We start from the raw sequence: 17,701 nt of genomic DNA, 5'->3' as shown, positions 1-17,701 counted from the left end.
TCCAGGGGCAGCAAGAGCCTCAGCAGCGGATGGCCTCCACCCTCCTTTCCCTCTGCAGCCTGAGCCGCCTCGGCCTCGTCCTGCTGCTGCTGCAGTACTCCACGGAGTTCCTCTTCTACACGGCTCGACTCTTCTACTTTGCAGATGAGAACAATGAGAAGCTGTGAGTGAGGCCCTGGGGGTACAGTGGAGGCTCCTGCCAGGCTGAGTGTCACCTGGGCCGCTTTCCTAGAGCGCCCACGCTTACTGTTTCGGGCCCCTGAGGCCTTTTCCCCTGGGGTTGCTTCAAGGATCCGAAGGGCTGACCTCAGCTCTCTGCCTCCACGAGCAGGTTTAATGCCTGGGCTGCCACATTCGGGGTCACGCGCCTCTTCATCCTCACCCTCGCCGTGCTGGCCATCGGCTTTGGGCTGGCGCGCACGGAAAACCAGACATTTGACCCAGAGAAAGGGAACTTCAACAGCTTGCTCTGCAGGTGAGTTGGGCGGAGGCCAAGGTGGTGGATCAGGCCTCCTTGGAGGGAGCCGGGAGCTTCCTGTAGGGGCACAACTTCCACGCAGGTCAGGTGCCGGAGACTGACCTCGATTCTCCCGCACACTGATAGCTGGGATCTCTGGACAGCGGTCTGAGGGAAAGGCAGCCTTTTCTGCCTTCAGACCCTGCTCCCGTCCTGGCTAGAGTCTGCTTGGGTTGCGGTCAGGCTCTTGGTCTCATGCAGATTCCTGTATCGGGGTGTGAGGAGCTTCCGCATCCAGTCTATGAAGGATCAGTACAACCAAACATACCTTCTAAAGTGCCAAAGTGGAGCCCATTAATCTCTAGCTAGTATGCAGATAATAAACTGGGACAAACCCCATGGTGCCCATGGCCTGGCCAGGGGCCTTCCTGCCCATGAGGACGGCAGCCCCGGAGGATGCTGTGCCCTCGCGTGACTGCCAGACAAAGGAAGCCACGTGGCAGAGTTAGTTTGGCCCTGGCCTTGTTCCTCTGGCTTCAAGCCCTCCAGTATCTGTGCACAGACCCTGCGGTCGGTCCCCAGTGCCCGTCCAGCCCCCCGACCCCCACTCGCCCTCACCCCCACCCCCACCGGTGCCCGCAGGCTCCTCGTGCTGCTGCTGCTGTGCACCGCCCAGGCCTGGCTCATGTGGCGCTTCATCCACTCCCAGCTGCGGCACTGGCGGGAGCGCTGGACCGAGCAGAGTGCCAAGCGGAGGCTCCCGGCCACCCCTAGGCTCCCGGCCAGGCTCACCAAAAGGGAAACTGGTGAGTGTGGCTTCCTCCCCGCCCCTGCTTACCTGCCAGGTGCCCTGTGTGGCCCCGGCTGGCCTTTTGGCAGCTCCAGCCGTGTTCCCACCTGCCCGTGCCTGTCTTGGGGGCTGCTGTCCCCAGAAATGACTCAGTGCCAGTGAGCAGTAGGTGGCAGGGGCAGGCCGCGTCCTCTGTCCTGCTCTGGGTGTGACTGCGGCAGGGGTTCTGACAGCCGCACCTCCGAGTGCCAGGGGCTCCAGGTCTGCGGCAACCTGGGCCAGGTAGGGCCGCTGTGCGGGCTGCAGCCACAGAAGCAGGGAGGGGGGCTCCTTGCCCTGCAGCCGCCTCTGAGGGATCCAGCCTTTTCTCCTGCCTGGCCAGGCTCCGGGCCCCAGGAGTCCACCTGCAAGGGGCGCGGGCCCAAGATGCTGGGGCTCCCGCGGCCGCCCTGCGCGGTCCCAGCAGAAGCCCACACTTGCCTTGTCCCCCTGCACTGCCCAGGTTACCATGAAAATGGAGTGGTGAAAGCGGAGAACGGAGCCTCCCCGCGGACTAAGAAGCTCAAGTCTCCTTAAGTCCAGAGCATCCGCAGGAATCCGCCACGGGCCGGAGCTGAGCCTGGAGCTGCCCCTCACTCTGCACAGCGCCCACCCGGTCCTCGGGAACTGTCTGCAGAGGGGCTTGGTCTCTTGCCTCCTGGCTTTCTCTTCTTCCTCGACCTTTCTCAATAAAGCCAAAAATGTCTCTTTCCCCCCCTTCAGGCCACCTCATGGCCTCACCTGTGCCAGGTGGGGTTTTCTGGAAACCCAGACTCTTCACGGTTCTCTTTTGCTTGCCTTTTCTTTCTCTTCATTCACGGCTGCTGCTGTTTCTTTTTACTTCTTCATTTTACCCTCACGTGCAATTTTTCTGTGTCTGGTTTTCACAACGGGAGGAAGCTAAGGCCGGCAGCGGGCAGCCTCCGCCTGTGGCCCGCGCAGAGGGCGAGCGCGCATCTCCCTCCTGGGTCCACCTTCTGGTGCTGACAGACAGATGCAGAGATGCAGATTCCACCTGGCGGGGCTCCTGGCAGCTCCATCACGGACACTGCTGTCCTGTGGTTCTCAGGCCAATGCACGCTGCGTTCAGGAGGACACGGCTTCCCACGGGGAACAAGGCCAGGTACGCTGAGCGGCAGCAAGGACTGCAGTCAGTGGACTTAAGCCTTTCTCCACGGGCTGACAGCCGCACATCTTCCGCCATTCACCAGCATTCAAAACCAAACCAAACAGCTGTTAGCGGACCTGCCCAGATGTCCCTGGAGCCCGTGGGGGCCAGCCTCGCTGCCTGAGTGTCATCTCTAGCTGCATGGACGCCCAGCCACAGGTCGCCACCCACGCCAGCCCAGTGTCTCAGAGGGTCACCCGGCCGCCTCATGTTGGCCTCATTTGTTGGGTGCTGTTGGGAGCTGCTGTCGTTGCTCATGTATGTCATGCAGGGAGGGAGCTAGGCCCCAGTCCGTAGCTTCTCAGTGGGATGAGCAGGTGTGGCCATGAGGGCAGGTGGCTTTCAGCCCCCTCCAGCCAGCATTCTTTCCTCTGTGTCCACCTGAACACAGGGCTATCAAGTCTTCATGGTGCTTGGGGGGGAGGGGGGGTCTAGGCTTTCAGATGTCCTGACTCAGCGTCTGTGACCCTGTGCTGAGGGTGGGGGAGCACAGGGCACCGGCATGTTAGTGTCACCTGGCGCACCGGGGCTTTTGCTGATGCCGTAATAGAGACCACATCTTGGGTTTTGAGCAGAAGTAAAGGTGGACCTTCTCCTGGAGGAGGCTCCCTGCTCCTCACCTGTGTTACAAAGGCAAGTTACTGATAACGGAGGATTTTTCCCAGCCACCATGGCGCCATCTCTCCGCTGATGAGCAGGGGGAACTGGGAAGATTGCCCTTAGCTTCCTTTGATTACCTTAGGAAGCAGAACAGCATCTGTGAAAGGAGGCGTCTCCCACCTTGCTCTCCTTAGCGGTACAGGGCAGCAGGGTGTGAGCTCAATAGAGCTGGCCAGGGCCCCCAGCCTCGTGCTGCCCGCACTGCTGGGAGACCGTGTGGAGGCCAGTGTGGCCGTTCTGCTCTCCTAGGAGCCTGGCTGCCGGGGCTTCTCCCTAGGCTGTGTCTCTTCAGGAAGCCTCTGGGAGGCTGGGCAGAACTGCGAGGAGGGGACTGGGCCACAGGTGGCGTCCTGGGTCCAGCAGCCCCACGGTGTTACACTGTCCTTGCTGTCCCAGCGTACAGGGTACTGGCAGTGCCATGGCTCCCTTCTCTGGAAGTCTCCATGCAGTGGGCACTGCTGGTCATTGTGCCTTAGGTGTGGGGCCACAGTCCCAGGGGCCTGGGGCCTGAGGAGAAGCATTTGCTCAGGGGCAGGAGACGGCACAGTCGTAGCTGTTATCAGCGGGTATGTTGGTTGCTTCATTTTTCTGTGGTCTCTCCTATCTCCAGTCAAAGTGCCAAACCAGTTGTGAAAGCCCTGTCGGGCCCTCCCAGGGTGAGAGGCCAGCAAAGCCCCGGGACCGACCGGGGCAGAAGGTGCTAATCTACCTCAGCAGCCACTTGCCCGGTGGCATACCTCCCTGGCACACCTGTGGGGACACCAGCAGGTGGCAGTGGAGGGAGAGCTTAGCCTTGGCTGGAAGGAGGCCCTGGGGCTGGTGCTTCTCCTGGGAGGTTCAGTGATAGGAAAATGATCTTCACTGCAGTAGCTGCACCGCCAGTGATTCTGCATGCTCCTCTGAAGGGAGGGTGGCAGTGGGGAAGGGAAGCCGCCTCTCCCCGAGTGGCAGTCCTGGCCCCGTGTTCGCGGGCCTGCCGACAGACATGGGTGCTGAGAGGCTCACCTAGTCCTGTCCCAAGGCAGAACACGACAACCCTGGGGGGAACCAACTTGGGGACCCGTGCGCTGGCCTCTTCATCCCTGATGTTCTGGGCCGGGGCCTGGGACCTCTGAGGCTGTGCGTCTAAGGCTTTCTTTTGGCACCACCTTCCTCAGCTCGCCTTGACCTTCTGCGGGGTGGATAAGTAGGAACAGCATGCACAACCTGTAGAAATTCCATCATCGAGACACTGCTTCGCATGCTAGGGGAGCCCTTCAGGCTTCTTTGTTGTGCTCCGGCTTTCCCAGTTGGTTTTGCTAAGGAGGGAGAAGGCAGGGCACCCTCTGGCCCTTCCGTGCCCGGAGCCCTCACCCCACTGCACAGCTGTCAGTGCAGTGATGAAGAGGGGCTGTGGGACCCAGGGTCATCAGCATTTTGTGCTTGGGGCTTCTGTCCTTGTCCCGACCAAACCCCTGTCTTTTCATATGCATGTGCCTTAAACTGCTGTGTGCCTTCGCCTGCACTGTGCGCCCGGCTGCTGGGGTGGAGGGCTGCTGGGTGATGCAGCAGAGGGGGTGCAGAGCGGGTGTGTGGAGCGACAGCGCCCCTTGTCGGTGCCTCTGGCTTCGCAGCATAGAAACAGAGGTGGCCTTGCTCCATCCTTCTCCCGCCTGTGTGACTTCCTGCAGCTCTGAGGAAGGCATTTGCCGGTACTCCCTCATCCTGGGGTTGCTTACGGGTGCCCTGTGTGGCCCACAAGCACAGACCTGACTTCTGAGTCAGCTGGTCTCGGCAGCAGCCCTTGCCTGCCTGTTCCCGTTCCTCCGGGTTGTGCAATAACTGTCCCTGCCAGTGGGCCTTCCACAGGCCCTTCTGTCCCTGATACCCTGCAGTAGGGGAAAGGGACCCACAGGAAGGGTTGTTATTCCTTACAGGTGTGTGTGTCAGCCTCTTTCCCTCTGTTGCTGTCATTTTCATGATTCTGGGAGAGTTTTATGATGCTCTTAAAAGTCCTTACATTTAAAAAAAAAAAAAAAGAAAGACCATTCTCAGGCAGGGACCCAAGTCATTGTCAGGACTGAGATCTGTTTTGATGCTGGTAGCATTGCTGCCGCTCTGCTAAGTGTGTTCCGCAGTTTCTCATTCCTGTGGAGAAGATGGAGATTTCTCGAGCCTCTCCGGTGGGGCCTGTCCCCTGCTAGATCAGCTGTGGGGTCCCACCGCCTGCTGGACAGACTCCAGTGTGCGTGGTGACGTGCTGAACCTCGCTTTTTAGTTCCTCCTCAAACACCTGAAGGGCGAGCTGAGGCTGCTGGCACCCGAGCAACCCCTAATGCAATGTGGACACGGCATCTGTGCGTCTACGCAGCCTCCTCATGTTACGGACCAAATTGCAACAAGGAACTCAAGGAACTTTGTACCTGCGTATTTATGCTTTCATGTAACAGGGTTGGGGGAGGGTCATCTTTTTACTTTTGGTGAACCTTTTTCAAAATCCTGTTTCCACTGTTTCTGTCTGGTTTTAAAGCAAATCACAGTTTTGTATGGATTTTTTAAATGTACATTTTGGAAAAAATCAAATATTTTCTGAAATAACTGAATAAAAGGCATAGTTATCAGTCTTCCCTCTGGTCTGATTCCTTCACATGCCTTTATGTAGTGCTTTGGCTTTTACTTGACAGTGGTTTGCATCCGTTCTAGCCCTGCTTAGTTTGCCGCTCGTCCTTCTGTATTTCTTGAGACGTAGCGGACCGTTGTGGTGCTGCGAATCGGGAAGTGAAATCAAAGACCGAAGAATCAGCTATACCGCGAAAGACAGAAGAGTCAGCTATACCGCGTGCCAGATGGTAATAGGTATCGCTTCCGTTCATTCCATAACAGTAAAGTGGAGAAGGGTTTCCCAAAATGGGCAGGGGGAGGGAAGTCCTCCACTTTTGATACCTGGTGGGGTTCGGTGTACGGGAAAGCCCGGAATTCACGGGTGCCCACCCAAAGGTGCCCGGTAGTGGTACACTGGTGGCCAGAGGGGCGCTGCTGGCCCTCAAGCAGCTGCAGTGGTTTTGCAGTTTCTACCCTGAGAGCGTAGAAGAGCGCAGGGGCAGGCGGGACACTCGGAGCGGCCAGGACGGCCTCCTTCCAGGGACTGGAGCGGCGCTGACAGCAGCCCACCTGGGCGCAGCCTGCACACTGCATGGGCAGCGGGTGGCCCCGGTGCTTGACCTTTCCCAGCGCGTTTGTCCACTGTCTTCAGGTGCGTTTTTGTTTCCTGGGGGTGGGGGTGGGGAATGGTACCAGCGAATACCGAGTTCGTGGTACAGTACATTCATCCTTTGAATGCATGTATTCGTACCTGTGTCATCGAGATACTCGGTAGTCACTCAGCATCTAGAGAAATCTCTGCCTGTTGGTCGCAAGCGCCCTCAAAGCCCAGGCTGGTAGACCTCGGCCGCCACACGATGTCTTTGGGCCCCTGGCACTGCGTGCCCAGGACCCAGGGCAGCCAGCCCAGAGCCTGTCTCCGCCCCCTCAACTTCCCAAGTAGATTCCCTTCTCCATCTTTAGCCCTGAAACCCTTGAAGCCCAAAGATATCCCACTCAGTTTTAGATACATCCTTCAGTTAAATTTGACAGCCAGAGCTACTGGTGCCGCTCCACTGAAAACCCTAGCTGGTAATGCTACTACGACGTGCCTCAAGTCCCCGGCGGCCAGTGTACCGCGTCAATCATTTCTTCTGAGTATTGCTTGGTGAGGCCAGTGTTCAGCAGCGTTCCGTCTCTTGAACCCAGGAATGCAGGAGTGCCAGCTTGCCTGCAGCACAGGTGACTGGTGACATCCGATGGGTAAATGCCCCTCTAGGATTTCAGTAGGAAAGCCACCTGCTGTGACTTTGGGCGGTTCCTGTACTTGCTGCCTTGTAGAATCTAACAGGTGGCCAGTGAGTGTGCCGCAGCATAAACAGCCCGCTGGCCGTGGTCTGCCCGAAGGAGCCTGCACACCTCGCAGGGCTGCCTTAGCTTCTTGGTCACAGTGCGAGCAGTGGAAAATGAGCGTGAGGCCTCGCAGCTGCTGGCTCCCGACAGTGGGGCTCACGTCGCCATGCTGGACCCGGCTGCATTCGCCGTTGCACCCAGTGGAAAACAGCGATGAGCAGTCAGAACTGAAGCGAATGGCTACAGACACTTGGATTCAGAGGGCGGGTACGAGGGTATTCGGCAGACTCCCAAATCTCCTTTCAGCTGAGGCCTGAGTGGAGGGGAACATGGCAAGTCCTCCCGGGTGCTGCCACTGGGCGGACCAGGAAGGAGTCTCTGCAGAGGGCCTGCGCTGCCGTGAAGCTCTCCACAACAGGCGGGGTGATGGGGAGCACTGGGGTGCTGTGCCTTAGATGGACTGTCGGCCTCTATGATGGGGTGGGTGACAGGCTTGCCTAGACCTGTGTCCCCTGGAGTTGGAAAGCACCAGATTTAGGCTGCCTGATTGTCACCAAAGCACAACTCAGGGCAGAGGCTGTGCTGCCTGACTGCACAGCAGAGAACCTTCTTTTATTTTTTCAAAGACAACCTTTATTGATACTTGTAGGCCATGGAGCCAGGCTTTGAGACTGGGGATCTGAACCTGGGGCCCCACAAGCTGAGAAGGGACAAAGTGAAAAGTGAAAAGCTCCCCCACCGCTGTGACTACACTAGAACCAAGACTCCTGGCACCCCAGGGGGGCAGAGGCCCTACGTGGGGCTGGCGTAGAGCCCTCTCCCACACTCCACCCATCGGCTGTGCCAAGGGCTGCTGTCACCAAAGGCAGTGGAGATGCAGCTGCCGTTCTGGGCATCTGAAATATGAAGGAGCTGCCACCACGAGGAGCAAAGATGCTTCGAGACAGACGTGCAGTGGGCGGAGTCGTCACCGAGCTGCATCAGCTGTCCTTGCCTCCTGCTCTTGTGGTCTGAAGCTGTGGCCTTGGCCAGGTTCCCGGCCCCTCATCAGGACACTAAGCAGCGTCTGCGAGCTCTCCAGGATCCTAAGGTAGGCCGCCTCGGTCTCTGCGATGGTGCGCTCAAACTCCTTCCGAGAGGCGATCTAGTGCACCAGGCTGTCGTTGACAGGACAGCTGCTCTGTCAACAGCCTCACCTCGCTCTGCAGCCGCTGCCTCTCATCCTCTGCCGCCGGATCTGCTGGCGCAGCTCCTCCCGCTTCTAACACAGTTCTACGGTGCCCTTGACCAGCTCCTTGTAGCTCTGTAGCGCAGCACCCTGCTGCTGGAGAACCATCCGAATGAGGGTACGGCAGGGTGACTTCCCCGGGGCCCTCACCAGGAAGGGCCCCAGCCAGAGGGGAGGAGGGCGGTGAGGGACAGCAGGGTTGCCCGCAGGTCCCTGGCCATCTGCACCTGGAAAGGTGCCCTGGGGGCTCTGAGGATAAGAAGCCTAAAGAAGTGCCCGAAAGGTGTGCTGGGGACAGAAGCAGCCATTCTGTGGACTGGTGTCCAAGAGAACCCCCTCCCCGGTCATGACACTGCTAGCCACACACGAAGCTTGTCCTCTTTCTGGCTGCACCTTAACCATTCCAGGCTGTTCAAAGGGCAGCATGGCTGACCATGGATAGAGGGAGCAGAAGCCAGAGGGAGGAGTAACCTGTCCCTCTGTCTCCACATGCAGCACTCTTTGCGAGAGGCGTCCAGGCCTGGAACAAGCAGGCCACAGCTAAGCACTGAGGGTGTTCAGCGTGTGTGTGTGGGGGGGGGGTGATCAAACCTAGGGCCTCAGGCGTGGTAGACCAGCTGCCTCGGTTACCTTTCTCTCACTAGGACAAAATACCTGACCCCCAAAATTAAGGAAGGAAAGGTTTATTTAGCTCACTGTCTGTGGAGGTTTCAGTCCTTCAGCTGGCTTGAAGGCAGGGTGGCACATGGCAGAGGGCAGCAGTTCATGGCAGTGGAAAAGAGCAAAAAGGAGCAGCAGCAGCAGAGGCAGGGGGCAAGCCTCTCCCCTCCTTACGCTGCATCCAGGCTGCCCCAGGGCGGGTGTAGCGCTCACACCCATAATCCCAGCACTGGATCATGAATTAGTCACAAACTCTGGAAGCCACCCACCACTGCATGAAGCTTTGGGGAGACAGCTAGACACAAACCATAACACCAGCTGCCTACCACGAAGCTACACCCCCAGTTCAGCACTTAGTATTTTCCAGACTGAAATGAACTTTTTAAACACCTAAAACTTGTAGTTATTGGGGAAAATAAAATGACATACGGGTTCTTCCTGAGCTACTATACCAACCTGGGGCAGAAAAGGGAGCCGTGCGCATGCAGCCCTTCAGTGCAGTAGGCAGAGGCGGCTTAGCGCATCAGGAAAGGGAAAGCCCACAGCAGCTCTCCAGCAGTTGCAAGCACACTCAGCTTGTTCCTTGGTCCACATTTGGGTGCCAGGGAGGAATCTGAAGTGTGTGTGATTGTTTTAAGAGGCTCTCGATATCGGCTAAAACTGACATAAGAAATACATTTCACATCATAATCAATAAATAGGACCTTGACTGAAGCAGCAGTTTCCTAGCAGGACATACTGTGCCATGGGAGCCATGCCGACAGGCCCAGAAGCACAGCTGGACAAACGTGGAGAATACTTTGGGCAGTGTTGGGGCAGGCAGACAGGTAGTGCGGGCCGCTGTCTAGCAGCAGCGGTGATTCTGGGCACTGACTCCCAGCACCACAGACGCTTCTACAACATCTCTGTCACTCCTCCTGCCCTTAATCCCTCTACATCTTTATCATGGTTTCTGAGACAACTACTGCCATTTAGGAGGCGGGGGTGGGGGATGTGCACATGACACGGAGACTGGCCCAAGAGGCTCCTGTGATTATAAAAGCTGATGCTTCGCAAGACCTGCAGGGCGACATGGCCGCCTGGAGGTCCAGAAAAGCAAAGGGCGTATCTCCAGTCGGAGTCTGAAAGCCCGAGAGTGGGACAGCAGCTTGGAAGTAGGAAAAGGCTTCCACGGTTGGAAAGCAGTGGGACCGGAATCCGCTCTCCAGGGGGGCGGGCCTTCTGTTCTGGCCACGCCTTCACGAGACTGCACAAGGCCCGTCCACTTTAGGCCAGGCCAGCGCAGGTGCTGACCCCTCCCTGGACACCTCAGACGCACTCAGAGTAACACTGGGTGAAGTACCCGGTCACCCCGTGACCCAGGCAAGTGGACAAAATGAACCATTACAGTGCCCTCACCACCCCAAAGAGGCACTAATACTAGATCTTCTTTAATTTTAGAGTCAATTTAATTCAGACGTCCGCAGTTATGAAACAAGAACCAAAGAATAAACGCCACTTCAGGAGCTCTGTAGACCCGTCGCCACCAGGTCAGGCTGAGAAAGCGCGCACAAAGTTATGGTAGTCAATCTTGTCTTCTTCGGGACAGCACAGCCTGATCAACTGCAGGAGAAAGCAGAGAGAGGAGGTCAGGGGACTCTCGGATGCTCCCGTGAGCCACAGGGAGACATTGTCCTTGTCTCACACTTAATGAGGCCAAAGCTGGGTGGAGCAAATGCCTGCCTGAGGCTTCAGGGTGACATCCAGCCTCACCAAGTGTTCATCATTTTTGAAGCACATGTAATTGTTTTCATATCCAAATACAAGATTCTGTCCACCAACCACCATGACCCTAAAGTAGCAGGTCCCGGCTAGCACGGCCTCACAGACACATCTGTGCTGTGGCCTAAATGACGTCCTGGAGACTCAGCTGGGAGCCTCAAGACGAGCCCCTGCGGCTCCCCACAAGGCTCTTGTGAATCCACCCTACCCGTCCCCTGCTGTCCCGCTCCACGATGCTTCACGTCTCCCATGTCAGCTCCCTGTCTCAAAGTGACTTGGAAATAAAAACTAGCCATGTTTTCAGTCTCACATTTCGAGAGCTAAATGCTTTGGCCCGCGGGAGTGTACGCCCTCCACAACCCTCCCCAGCTCCTGCAAATGTTCCTGTCTGTAAGAGGAAAACTCATCTCTGAGCCAGGAATTTTAGCTCTCAAGAAACTTGCCTAAGTAGATTTTAACTTCTGAATATTCATTTTTGCATGAAGACCTTTAAGAAGCTGTGCTTCACTCTTCCTAATCAGGGAAAATATCCTAAAAGCAAGCCAGGATCCTTGGCAACTGGGAGGATGGATTTTATTCTACTTTCAGGGACCTCAGTAAAGATACTGATAATAATACAGGCAAGGCAGAAACTCCCTCTCGACCCACTCAGGAAAATCCTCTGAGGAAAACGCCTGCAGCCTCTCCACGCTTGCAGGCAGCCACGCTGCCCCACAGCACCTGGCATCCCTGGGGACAGTGGCCATGTCCACCTCCATGCTGACCCTACAGACAGCCTCCGGCTCTGAAGGGTGTCACCGGCTGCCGCTGTTGCGCTTCGTCACCTTGTCTTTGGGTGTTCCCTTGGCAGCTCCCTAGAGGATCCCCCCTGCTGCCCCCGTCCTGGCACCTTGCTCCAGCGACCGGCCTGTGCTGTGCATCTCTGGTCCCACTTAAAATGCGCCATGCACCAGCAACTCGAGAAAAGCCAGTGCTAGAGTCACGGCAGCAGTTAATCCCGAGCCTTCCCTAGCTAAGTAAGTACACACGTAGCTGCCGCACACACGATCCACACTGACCTCTTTGACCACAGAGTCATCCACTGGCACATTCAGAGAATCACAGATTTTGAAGAATGTCTCTCTGTCCACATAGCCTGAAGCTTCCTTGTCATACACTTGAAACGCTTCTCGAATTTTGTCTTGGCATGGATGCCCTGTTAATCGCTTCTGCATTGTGTGTATCAACGCTTCCAGCTCCTGCACGCCAGGGTCCTCTTTAGCTTGCTTGCTGTAGGAAAAGGAAGGAAATGACTGGGCCATGCCGTTTGTTCCCAACCAATCTCATCTGAGTAACCAAAGTTCTCTCACGAGGAAGTTGAGGAATCCCCTGGGACAAACAGCTCGGCACTGAAAGGAGCGGCCGCCCGAAGGCCCACCTCAGCAGTGCCGTCTGTTAAATCGCTGCAACCCAGCCTCGTCCAACACCAGCACCGCCCCAGGTCTGGCTTCTGTGGGAATCACGGGATCGACCCCGACCGCTAGTGCTGATTAGAACTATCTCAGGCAAAACTAGATGCATTTTCAAAAATGTACGTAGGACTGTGCAACCAGGACTCATTTACTATTCTCTCTCTCATTCTCACTGGTTTCTGTGAAAAGCTGTCTCTAGATGTTGCGAGATGACTCTGAGCGGCGGTGAGTTTAGGCTTAGCTGCAACCCAGATGCAACCCATTTCCTAAGATGAAGAGAGATTAGTAACACAGAACACCATGGAAGGTGTGTGTGGGGGGTCCTATCCCTTAAAAGCCACCACCAAGAGGAGAAGCTCAATTTCGATTCCCTCTGAAAGTGAAGCTATAGTTATAAAATTAAAATTTTTATTTTAAAAATTTATATTTTAACTTCAGGTGGGTTTGTTTTGAGACAGGGCCTCACTATGTAATTGAAGCTGGCCTGGAACACACCACATAACCTAGCCTGGCCTCAAACTCACTGTGATCCTCCTGCCTCAGCCTCCTGAGTGCTGGGACTACAGGTATGCACCACCATGCCTGGCTATAAAATCAATGATTTTTAGAGCTGGAGAAGACTACCTATTTGTAAATTCTTACAAAACAAAATGGACACAAGTAACTCCAGTAAGCGCGCTCCCTTCTCCACCCAGGAGGAAGCATACCTGAGGCCAGGTGGAAGCCCAAGTGGCAGGCGGGGCTCCCTGTAGGGCCAACCTATGCCCAGCTCCTCCTTCATGGCCCTACCATTACTGTTCTGTTCTTGTCTTTCCACACATATATATATATATTTTTCCACACATATATTTTCAAGGCTCATAACTGCCAGTAGCTTTTTAACTTAGCTGCTTTTTAAGTACTTGTGATGGCTGCTAAGTGAAGCAAATAGCGGCAGAACTTTCCAGAAGGCACTTGAAAACAAGGAGCAAAAGCCCCTCAAGCAATTCTAAGGAAATAACCATGGAGTGTTGTACAAAGTTGAAACTATTAGGCTAGTTTAAGAAAACCTAAATGTCCCCAAACAGGGAATGAGGGCCTTGATACTATAATCAAGCAATGGAACAATGACGTAATCCCTGGCGACACTGCAGGAGGAGGAGACCGCTCTGAGTAAGAAAGCCACAGCACAGGAGCCACCGGTCCAGCACTTTGGGGAAATGACAGGAGCGAGGGCAACAGCTCTCTCTCGCTGGAGAAACCAGACACACGTTCCCTTCACACTGCGGAGAGAAGAGCTGGGGTAGCAGCTGTCCGCAAGCAAGCTGGGATAAGGACGCAGGCCGAGGGCAACAGGTGGCAGCGCTCGCGGCTGAGCCAGCTAAAGCGCCAGCCGCCTTGCCAATCAGGACCCATCTGTAAGCGCATTCCCAGCACCAGGCAAGGCAGCCTGCTGGTGGTGCGCAGCAGGGCTGCCCGCTGGGAAGGGGCGGTTCCCGCACGCTGGGCAAGTGCGGCGCCAGCTCTGGCTTCTTGCCACCGAGCGCGAGTCTGACTCGCAGGCCACCGCGTCTTGCCTTTGCAGTCTATTACAACACTGTTTCAAGCACCTCTGACGAAGTCCTCCATTTGGCAAGAACTGCTTTTTTAAGAACAGCCTGCCAACAGTAGTTTGTTGGGTTTTGTTTTGTTTATTTTGTCTTTTAAAAACACAGTCTCATTATACAGTTCAGGGTAACCTTGAGCTCACTTTGTAGCCCAGCCCGGCCTTGAAATCAAGGTGCCCCTCCCACCTCGGCCTCCACAGTGCTGGGATCACCGGTGCATGCCACCATGCCTGGCCACAGCACTATTTCTCTTTGGTGGCAGGCAACTCTAATAAAACAGTGTCCAAGTTTAAAGATGGTCATTTCTATTGCAGAGACTTGGAGTGGACAACCCAGCCTGGCCTCTGCTGCCACCTGCTCCAGAGACGTCAACTGCCTTCTCAAGACAGGCAGTCATCTGCCTGAGAGCTTCGGGGATGGCCACGACTTGTCGCTAAATAAAAGCAGCCTCAGTTAACCGGCGGCTTCTTCTGGTAAAGCAGAGAAATTTGTAGTGAAGAGGCTGGGATCTGCAGTCTGACCTCCTGGCTCTAAGTCTCAACTTTGCTGCTTAAGGATGTATGATCCAGAGTCCACTGTTTACAGCTCAGTGTCCTCATCAGTAATGTGGGGTTTTGGAACAGGGTGCCAGGACTTGAACTCAGGACCTCATGCTTGCCAACCTGGCATTGCACCACTGGGCTAAATCCCTGGCCACGTGATGGGGGGTTTTAAAGGAAACCACCTCATAAAGGTTGTTGTAAGAATTATATAAATTTTATGGAGAAATCACTTAGGGCCTGATAGCAGAAACACAGCAAATATGTTTAACAAAGATTTTTGACATTCCTGATAGAAATGTTCATTCACCCACTCAAAAATTTATTGGACATGTTAGGTTCGTGATAGCTTTGACACAGGAGAGGACAGTGTTGAGAATGACAGCATTTTGTTTTTAGTAAGGATACTTCCTGTCTAGTAGGAGAGTTAAGGTAGATTTTAAAGTCACCAAAGGAAGAACTACATCAATTTTGTTTACAGGGGCCAGGGAGATGGCTCAGTGGAATAAGTGTTTCCCTGACAAGTGGAAAGGCCTGAGTTCAATCCCCGGTTCCGCAAAAAAAAAAAAAAAAAAAATGTGTTTACAATAGAAAAAGAGCATAGGAAGATGGGCAAGTGCTGAATGATGGTGGCGCCTGACCTCGACCTCAGAGGATGTAGGGGTTTGATGTTCAGCATCTAACAAAGAAACTGTAGATGACAGCAACAGCCTAAGGAGACTCGAAGCTGGTCTGCCAAGCCCCTGTGAGGAGTGCAGAGTATATGGGCATGGGAACTGGAGCGCCAGCTTGGATGGCCGCTTGCAACCAGGTGACAGAGGGTCTTGGGTAGCAGACCAGGCGCTCAGGATTTTCAGTGATGGCGACTTCTTCAAAGGATTCAGAGCCACGTTCCAAGGTGCCTGGTCCAGTAAAAGTATGGTACAAGTTAAGGGCGAGGCAAGCAGCAGATGCTGTGTGGGGTGGGCTGGCAGCAGCGGCAGCCCCAGGAGGTGGCAGCGGTGGCCACCTCCCCAGTCATCGCCCCTGCCTCCTCCTGTGGAGCCCTTATTTTACCTGGAGTGCAACTCGGAGTGGCTGCAGGTTATGGTCTGGATGGAGGGCATTGCCTGAAGTCCCACACATCTGGATAGCCACTGGATCACAGGGACACCTTGATACTTATCTGTGAGCTCAGACCTGGCTGCACTCTGTGGAGGTGGGCCTGGTTCTGTGTGTGTGTGTGTGTGTGTGTGTGTGTGTGTGTGTGTGTGTGTGTGTGACTGCAGGGTGCACCTCACTCCCGGCTCGTCCCTTCCCCATCTTGGCCAGCATGGTGCACCCACCTACCCCAAGCGACTGCAGCCCGCTGCTTGCCCCCCCATGTCTGCCCCACGGCTCCCTGGCAGCGTTCACTTGATACATGTGTCATCTGCACACTGTGTGACTGCCCAGCCCTGCTCCTCCACACAGCAACTTCTTGTCTATGTTGCTTATGCTCTGGCCCAATGGCCTGCTGGCAGCCTCGGGAACTTGGGCATCTGATCATCCATTGAACAAATGAAGCTGAATGTCCTGAGTTACTGCCCACAATACTGGACTGGGGGAGACCACCTGCGTCCATTTAATCACTCCCATGCTGTGAAAGCGATCTGAAAAGCTATCGTGATTACCCACAGTAAGAACTATCGTGATTACCAAGAACTACAAGAAGATGAGCTGAAAAGCACCCTGTGTCAGACGTACTTTCCTAAGTCTGGGGCAACGGCACCTCCTTTCCGGATGTGGCTCTGGACGGATGCAAGTGCTTCAGGGGAATACTGGTCAGCGTGGCTCTCCATGTACTTTAAAACGTACTCATCAGCATCAATGATGACGAAGCGGTGGCCAAACACTGGGAAAGAAGAGTGGCAGGCTGGTTGGGCTGCGCCTCTCGGGTAATCAGGGGTGAAGGCTACGTGCCCTCAGGGACAAATTCACAGAGATGCAGCGGTGGCCCAGGCTACAGAACTTTCAGTCGCTGCATAAATTTATGCACAGCAAACTTCTTGGGGTTTAGGAAGTTCAGCATCAACATCTAAAAAATGCAACTAATATAGAGTTAATTTGAAAAAGACAAGAGATTAAGACATGTCATATATATAAAAACCTTAGCTTTATCTCAGTATACCCTAATGCCTCTTACGAGGCTTAAGTGAATTAAAGTGCAGCGGAGAATCTACTGCCCCAGTCAGCAGGAAATCCTGCTCTGTGCTGAGACCCACCCTCAATCACAGCGCCGATGAAGAAGTCGCCAGGGCCATAGTAGACGGGGCTGTCCACCGGAGAAAGGGGCTTCGCAACTCGAGACCTGCCGAGGTACTTGCCCCCGATGATGCCAGAGTTTCGAACAGGAGGCTCAAAGATACTGATCATATCGGTGGCTAGAAAGTAAGAGAAGATAAATCGGCGATCTTTGTCTTCTGGGATGGGAGATTCCTAGAAAAGGGGAGAAAGCAGGACATTACGAGAGCTCGTCATCTACCCAGATGCCTCAAGACTCAGTGCTTACAGGTTCCAGGGTAACGAACAGCACAACGCAGGATCGAGGACTCCAAACACACCGCGTGGAGGGATGGAAGCCCGGAGGCGGCTCCATCTGCAGAGAGCCGAGGGTGCCCGCCCAACTCATCCGCGGCTCATCGCCGCTCTAGGGGAAGGAAGCCCTGGTACTGGCGGAGCCACCCATTTCCTCAGGAGAAGACAGAGATCTGAACTACAATTTAAAAGCTTTGATTTTTAAAAATAATTGACTCCAACTCTTGAAGCAATTAACAAAAGATGCCTGCAGGCTGCATTCTGCCAGTCTGAGACCTTGTGCTAATGCTGCCCTCAACTTCCTGAATACTAAGAGGACTATGTGAGGTTCACTACTTCTTAAGCAGAGAGAGACACATACAGAGAGATAGACACAGAGACACACGCACAGGGGGAGAGAGACAGACAGAGACACAGAGACACAGAGACAGAGGCAGAGACCGGGGAGAGAGAGACAGAGAGAACAAGAGAGGAGAGAGAGCGAGAGCGAGAACAAGAGCGAGAGCGAGACAGCGAGCGCCTGAAGGCCATCTAGGGAGACTACGTAGAGACAAGGCTCCCACCGCAGTGCTTCTCTTTGAGTGACTGCACAACCTTGACAGGCAGAACAACCTGCAGCTCAGCCACGTGCAGGCCCGCTCCTTCCCGATTAAGGCCTCCTCCATTCAGCCTGTGCAATAGCTAATGATTTCTCACGTATTGAAGAACACTTTTAGGTTTCCTTTTAGTAAAATACTTTTTTATGCCATTACTTCATCTATTTTTGATTGACTACCCATGCAATAAAAAGTAAATCTGGGGGCCGGGGAGATGGTTCAGTGGAATAAGTGCTTCCCTGCCAAGTGCAAGGGCCCTACTTCTAATCCCCAATTCCGCCAAAAAAGAAACAAAAGC

General features: G+C 54.8%; 2 protein-coding genes and 1 pseudogene across 4 annotated transcripts in view; 1 reads left to right on the top strand and 2 right to left on the bottom strand.

Moving 5' to 3' along the window:
- Nucleotides 1-5,717, top strand: part of Tram2 (translocation associated membrane protein 2) — a 75,505-nt gene extending 69,788 nt beyond the window's left edge. For both annotated transcript variants that reach the window (XM_004628283.2, XM_023711888.1), the window contains 4 exons: nucleotides 59-163; nucleotides 332-475; nucleotides 1,100-1,263; nucleotides 1,750-5,717. In XM_004628283.2, the coding sequence (XP_004628340.1) occupies nucleotides 59-163; nucleotides 332-475; nucleotides 1,100-1,263; nucleotides 1,750-1,823 (487 nt within the window). In that variant the 3' untranslated portion in view covers nucleotides 1,824-5,717. The remainder of the gene's footprint in view (nucleotides 1-58; nucleotides 164-331; nucleotides 476-1,099; nucleotides 1,264-1,749) is intronic.
- Nucleotides 5,718-7,860: 2,143 nt separating this feature from the next.
- LOC101580576 lies at nucleotides 7,861-8,362 on the bottom strand (annotated as a pseudogene).
- Nucleotides 8,363-9,921: 1,559 nt separating this feature from the next.
- Nucleotides 9,922-17,701, bottom strand: part of Efhc1 (EF-hand domain containing 1) — a 68,732-nt gene continuing 60,952 nt past the window's right edge. The window contains exons 7-10 of one of the 2 annotated variants that reach the window (XM_023711887.1): nucleotides 16,495-16,708; nucleotides 15,977-16,124; nucleotides 11,734-11,944; nucleotides 9,922-10,516 (exon numbers count right to left, since the gene is read on the bottom strand). In XM_023711887.1, the coding sequence (XP_023567655.1) occupies nucleotides 10,445-10,516; nucleotides 11,734-11,944; nucleotides 15,977-16,124; nucleotides 16,495-16,708 (645 nt within the window). In that variant the 3' untranslated portion in view covers nucleotides 9,922-10,444. The remainder of the gene's footprint in view (nucleotides 10,517-11,733; nucleotides 11,945-15,976; nucleotides 16,125-16,494; nucleotides 16,709-17,701) is intronic. The other variant, XM_004628319.2, reaches the window with a different exon arrangement.

This window comes from Octodon degus, unplaced genomic scaffold (genome assembly GCF_000260255.1).
Source record: "Octodon degus isolate 3935 unplaced genomic scaffold, OctDeg1.0 scaffold00022, whole genome shotgun sequence".
NCBI classification, from domain to species: Eukaryota; Metazoa; Chordata; class Mammalia; order Rodentia; family Octodontidae; genus Octodon; species Octodon degus.
Note: the sequence above shows the minus strand (reverse complement) of the source record. Positions and strands in the feature narration are given on the sequence as shown.